A 6,680-nucleotide genomic window follows, 5' to 3' on the forward strand; every position below is an offset into this window, starting at 1 on the left:
TAAGAGACAGGTGTGACGTGTAGTGTTATGGTGTGACGTGTGGTGTCACGGTGTGACATGTGAACGATCACGTATGACATGACGGCCGTGACAAGTGACCGGTCACATGTGAGGTCATGCGTCTTGTCGTGTATTTGATCTTCTTGCATTGTTTTGCTATCGCCTTGTCTAAGCAAATCAAAAACTGCCGGTCAAATTCTTCTCTAAGCTACCTTACGGCTTAGTAATCAACTATCATTAATTATCAGTATGTCTTTTGAAGATTTCGGGATGGAAATCATGAAGTCTATTGCACGAAAATTTTTCGTTTACAGATTCAATTCGATTCGTGTTCCCTATTCTGCAATAAATATATTGAAGAATTATGCTCGTGTTCGTATTTTCTGCATGTATTCAAAAGCTCGTTAAGTTTGCACACCATTGAGTTATGATTGCTTACTTATATTCTTATGAGTGACGCTGTGGCAGGCGTTCATGGCGGGAGTGGTGTTCGCGAAGCTGACGCGGTCCAAGGCGCGGGCCAACACGCTGCTCTTCTCACGCAAGGCCGTCGTGTGTCTGCGCGACAACAAACTCGTCCTTATGGTCAAGGTGGCCGACCTCAGGAAGTCTCTGATCGTCGGCGCAACAGTTAAGGCCAGGGTGAGCCTTCCTATTTTTACGGTAGGCTCCCTCTGATCGTCGGTGCTACAGTTAAGGCTAGGGTGAGCCTTCCTATTTTTACGGTAGGCTCCCTCTGATCTTCGGTGCTACAGTTAAGGCCAGGGTGAGCCTTCTCTCAGGCGTCCTAAATGTAACAGTCAATGTAATAGATAGACGCAACAATTATAACTGATCTGTTGGCCACTGGTATGTAACAGAGGCAACAGTTATACCTGATCAGTTGACTGGCAATGTAAGAGACGCAACAGTAATGTAATGTAATAGTAATGCCTAGTGCCCCGCAGCTGATCAGGAGCCGCACGACGCAGGAAGGCGAGCTCATCCAGTTCCACATGAGCAAAGTGAAGGTCGGCAGCGACGACTTCAGTGAAGATCTTTTCTTCATCTGGCCCGTGACCATCGTACACGTCATCGACGAGGACTCGCCCTTCTACGACATGGACGCCGCCAGCATGCTTAATGAGAAGTGCGTTGATGTGGTATTAGTATAGGCGGTGCGAGCATGCTTAATGAGAAGTGTGTTAATGTGGTATTAGTATAGGCGGTGCGAGCATGCTTAATGAGAAGTGCGTTAATGTGGTATTAGTATAGGCGGTGCCAGCATGCTTAATGAGAAGTGCGTTAATGTGGTATTAGTATAGGCGGTGCCAGCATGCTTAATGAGAAGTGCGTCAATGTGGAATTAGTATACATGCCATAAGCATGCTTAATGAGAAGTGCGTTAATGTGTTATTAATATAGATACCACCACCATGCTTAATGAGAAGTGCATTATTGTGTTCTTAGTATAGATACCACCACCATACTTAATGAGAAGTGCGTTAATTTGGTATTAGTATAGACTATAGACGCCACCAGCATGATTAATGAGAAGTGTGTAAATGTGGTATAATTATAAGATTTTTCTCTGCTGCGGTATTATAGTCGTAATGAAAAGAGAAAAAATATAAAAATGTTGTAGCCAAGATCGCGAGGAACTGCAAGGTTGCTGGGGCTGATCTGAATTAACGAGTCAGCTATAAGTTTATCCAATCATTGGCGAGGCTCGCGAGGTTGTGAACCTGGCTTCTTTCAGGGTTTTGAATCCGGTTTTCTGCGAGGTTGTGAACCTGGCTTCTTTCAGGGTTTTGAATCCGGTTTTCTGCAAGGTTGTGAACCTGGCTTCTTTCAGGGTTTTGAATCCGGTTTTCTGCAAGGTTGTGAACCTGGCTTTTTTCATGGTTTTAAGTCCGGTTTTCTGCTAGATTGTGAACCTGGCTTCTTTCAGGGTTTTAAATCCGGTTTTCTGCTAGGTTGTGTACCCGGCTTCTTTCAGGGTTTTGAATCCGGTTTTCAGCAAGGTTGTGAACCCGGCTTCTTTCAGAGTTTTGAATCCGGTTTTCAGCAAGGTTGTGAACCTGGCTTCTTTCAGGGTTATGAATCCGGTTTTCTGCAAGGTTGTGATCCCGGTTTCTCTCAGGGTTTTGAATCCGGTTTTCTGCAAGGTTGTGAACCAGGTTTCTTGCAAGGTATTGAACCCGGTTTCTTGAAAGGTTGCGAACCCTGGTTCTTGCGAGTTCATAAACTACTGTACATTGCATAGGTTCGAGCTGGTCGTGTACCTGGAAGGAACATCGGAGAGCACAGGCACGACGATGCAGGCGCGATATTCGTACCGCAACGGAGACGTGCTGTGGGGCCACAGGTTCCAGTCGGCCATCTCATACGATCCCACGGCCCTCAACTACGTCATCTGCTTCGAAAAGTTCGAGAAAACCGTCAGTGTGAGTGCATTGATACCTTTAACCTTATTGGGTTGCGCTGCACTCTGTTAACGCTGGAATATAACACGTTTATTGCTTCGTTTTGCTCAGTTACGCTAGTATTTGTATTGTATTACCCAGCGTCATGCATAGTTGACTTACGATTATAAAGTTAACTTGCGATTATATAGCTAACTTACTATTTGATAGTTGACCTACGATAGGACAGTTGACTAGCGGTTATATAGTTAAATTACGATAAGACAGTTGACTAACGATTCCCGAGATTAAATATCTTGGCAGCCAATGAAAAGTCTGGCAATGTTTCAAGCCGAAAATGTCGTGCTTGATCCCGAGAAGCTCAGGTTGCGTTTGGTATGCAACGTTTTCTTGTCTTAATTGTTTACTATAGTTGAAGAGAAGGCATATCCCTCGAACGAAACGTAGGCCCCAATTAAGGGGTAAATATCCATAATTGATAATTGAACGTTGTGAGAACTAAGATCAGTTACCTTACGGTGAGTGTAGAATAACAACCGGTCATAATGTTTTACCTTGAAAATAGATATTTGGAACCTGTCGGCAACTATATGAATTATGGCAGGTGGCCACTCCACTGATCAGTGCACGAAATTTGGACCTCCTCTGGCAACATGGCGGCAGTCCACCTCCGCTGAGTGGCGGCGAGCAGCTCGTGATCTTCGACTCTGCCGTATTTAACCCTAACAACGTCGTCCTCAACGACGTCCAGGAACCTTTACTGCCGTCGCTGCCTCCTCCTTTGTCCCTCTGTAAGTTGCAGTGTTTTCTCCCATCTGCATTTTAGTAATCTATTGCTATATGTACGTCGCAGTTAATTTACCGTCTTCTCGAAAATAATAATTAGATGCCGCTGTAAGACTCACTCATTTGGGTGTTGTAAACAACAGCTCAAAAATTTTGTGTTTATTTCTACAGCGAGCAGTGAAGACTCGTACGGAAGAGAGAACAACAACACAGAAGGTTCTCCATAAAGCAACAAGCTCCCGGGGCCTGTCTAGTTGGGTGTCCCTGGGACAGCCGTCCATGGGGTATCACAGTATCACTCTATCCAAATTGAAGACGAAACTGATATTTAGCCAGCTTGGAAGGCGCTTCATATTCGCATTTACACCTTTTTTGTAGCGATGAAAGGAAATTTATATAATATGTCCAATAAACAGTAAGCTGTCGTTTATTGGACATTTTTTGTATTAATGCATCCGGAGAAAAGGTAATTTGTTTTCTATAAACTGGTGCTTGGAACGTTAAACGCTACATTATTACCATTCCAAATGAGCTATTACGCAGAAGGGCTATTATTATATTAGTAATTAAGAGCAAGATTCTCATTTGTCGCGTTATTGTAAATTAGGTAGACAATCTCCCGGTTAAACTGTAGTCAGGAACTGAAGAACATCGTTCATCTGTAACCCGAAATTCCAGTCGAAAGTAATTCAAGACCATCAACTCACGATAATCATTATTATTGCTGTTATCCTGAACTAAATGAGTTCATTTGTCGGGCAAATGCGCAATATATCTCCACACCACCAGTTTAAGGTTTTCCTCTCTTACGATGATGTTTTACTAGGTGAGAGTACACTTTATAACCCAACAATCAAACGCTTCTCAACTGACAATACTTGGTGATTTCTGCCTGGTCAGTACAAAATATCTGCCCATGCTGAGTGCAACCTTCTCGTATGTTATTTGATTATCTGCTGACACCATGGACAATGTAAGGTGCACTCATCACTATTTACATACATGTACCATCGAGCTCATGAAGGCCAATTTTAATGTGATTAATGTGAATTTTTTTATCGATTGAAACCTTAACTCTGCGAATTGTTAAAGTTAGAGGCATCCAAGACTAGCCGGGCCAGGCCATGAACTGTTTGATAAATCATGAAACCGTTTTATACATTTTAATTCAGTATCTATGCTTGACTCTGGAAGAATTTTTCATAGAAATATCGGGCGATGGGGAGAGCCACCACTGTTGTGCGTCAAATTTTAGTTATTTTACTTATGTTATGTTTATTGTTTACTTATGTCTTAGGATGTAACTAAGCAGGAACGGTAGAGTTCGTAGTAGCTTTTTGTAGCTTTGTCGAGAGAAAGTATAAAAAATTGCGTGCATTCCAGGACAATGTATAGATGACCACCAAAGTAATCTGTTCCCAAATCAATTTAGCGCAATCGATCGGTTTTAACAAGTAATTAAAGCGTAAGTTAGGTACTGGCGCCTTTTATGTACATAATCCAAATGTTTATATAGTGAGAAGAATTTGTTATTGGCTGTATCGTTGATGACCTAATCTTATCATATTTTCAGGAAATGTTCATTGCATTTTATTTGGTTGATGGTGATTCGCACTATAGGATATGTCAGGCAATAGATGCCGGGCACCACTGAGAGTGCCATAGGTTAGTCTAACGAACTGGTACGGATAGTATTATAAGTGGTTAATGTATAAACAATAAATGTTCACGTTAGAATTATTATTCCCATTCTATTGTTCATATAATATTATAAAGTATGCATGTCAAACATTAACTGATGAAACTTGTTTCAACTAACCCAAGTACGCTGACATATATGCCGAGGCTTGTATCACCTATAGTCCTATACCGAGTGTGCTAACATTATTGTATGTGATGAACGAAACATGTATGGAATTTATCTCTATTTTGATATGTCATTCAAGTACTTCATCAATATTTCCTTCAAGTTTCAACACTGGGCAGGGTGGCCCTGTGGTTACAGTTCAGAGTATCAGGATTGGAGCAGAGAGATGCGGGTTCCAGACCGCTACAAGCTGTGAATGTTCTGCAATGTTGAAAATCGGTGACAGGGCTACGGCCTAATGAAAGCTGAAGCCGCTATTAGTATTATAGCCCATGATTCCATTTTCGATAAATTATCCCTCAAAAGCAAAAGATATCATGAGAACGATTCTTCTGATTGTACCGTTTGTTGATATCGTCCGTAATGGTCATGGATAGTGAACCTAAAACTTCGAACCGAACAGAGGTCACAGATAGAATAGAAGTGTCGGCACTGAAGAAATAGGCCCATGGCGATCGTTGGTCTGGTACCTGTCGTATCCTCCCTCATTTGAAGGTGAAGGAATTAGGCAATCAAGGACTTAGTAGACGTAGATAATGAATTGTGAGGAACATTGGCGTGTAACATGATCTTTTCCAGTTTCTATCTCAATATTTTGAGTTACCTTCACGTTTATTATCTTCTCGATGCTGCAACATCAACTCTCGTCCCTCCTTCCTTTTTCCGCTGAGCTTTCCTCCTCTTGTGGCCCAGTGGTGGCCCAGTGGTTACAGTTCAGAATACCAAGATTGGCGCAGAGAGGCGCGGGTTCGATCCCAACTCTGTGCGCCGGTTTCTGGTCAGCATCGGCAAGGAGGCCGGGCGGTTAAGCACGGTAGAATTAGAATCAGTGAGTTGTGAGTTCGAGACCTCAACAAGCTGTGGATGCTCTGCGATGTCCTAATAAACACTGAAACCGCTATTATTATTATTATTTGTCTGACCCTATCAGTATCAGTTACGTTCTTCTGTAACTGTAAGTTTAAGGCGGCTCCACTATAACCAAGACTGCATGCGTCACTGCGACAATCTCTGAAAAATTTAGATCTACTGTCATTGTATGATTGTTGAGCGAAAATTGCGGCACTGAGCACAATCACGTGATCAGGATTAAAATTTTAACAAACACAGTTGACAACAATACTTGCCAGCATTGTCGAATCTTTGTATGATTCATCCTCACGTCAGTTCATATTTACATCTACAGAGGATATAACATTCTCATGTAGAATAGAATAGAAGTGTCGGCACTGAAGACATAGGCCCATGGCCTGTTGCCGATTCTTGAAATTTTCGTGACTTGATTCACAAGGGATCCGGCCTTTGGAACCCGATCTTTCCATAACTGACTATTGATTGAGATAGCTGCTAGACTTATTGTCTGCTCCGTAATTTGCAAGGCATTTTAAGACTGAACATATGCTCCTGGCCTCCTGCATAGCTTCTTAACAAATATTTATTCACGTAAACTGTATTTATTAAGGAATTTAAAAGCAAAGAAAACGCCAAGAAAATTCACCATATCGATATTGAAAACGTTTCGGAGTCCAGCTCCATCATCAGTTCGACTAAACTAAAAATGAATAAAATCACTTTAAAAGTCAAAATTCAAAGACAGACATAAAACCTAAACAAGACCTAAC

The 6,680-nt window shown here is 41.9% G+C and overlaps 1 protein-coding gene across 1 annotated transcript in view; it reads left to right on the plus strand.

Annotated features, from left to right (window-relative positions):
• LOC108675869 (ATP-sensitive inward rectifier potassium channel 1) overlaps nucleotides 1-5,218 on the plus strand; it is a gene marked incomplete in the record, with an annotated part of 14,213 nt that extends 8,995 nt beyond the window's left edge. Inside the window, 5 exon segments of the mRNA XM_018163916.2 lie at nucleotides 469-642; nucleotides 948-1,129; nucleotides 2,246-2,426; nucleotides 3,010-3,196; nucleotides 3,363-5,218. Of these exon segments, the coding sequence (XP_018019405.1) occupies nucleotides 469-642; nucleotides 948-1,129; nucleotides 2,246-2,426; nucleotides 3,010-3,196; nucleotides 3,363-3,418 (780 nt within the window).
• Between the last annotated feature and the right edge of the window lie 1,462 nt (nucleotides 5,219-6,680).

Source organism: Hyalella azteca, unplaced genomic scaffold (genome assembly GCF_000764305.2).
Source record: "Hyalella azteca isolate HAZT.00-mixed unplaced genomic scaffold, Hazt_2.0.2 contig7542, whole genome shotgun sequence".
NCBI classification, from domain to species: domain Eukaryota; kingdom Metazoa; phylum Arthropoda; class Malacostraca; order Amphipoda; family Hyalellidae; genus Hyalella; species Hyalella azteca.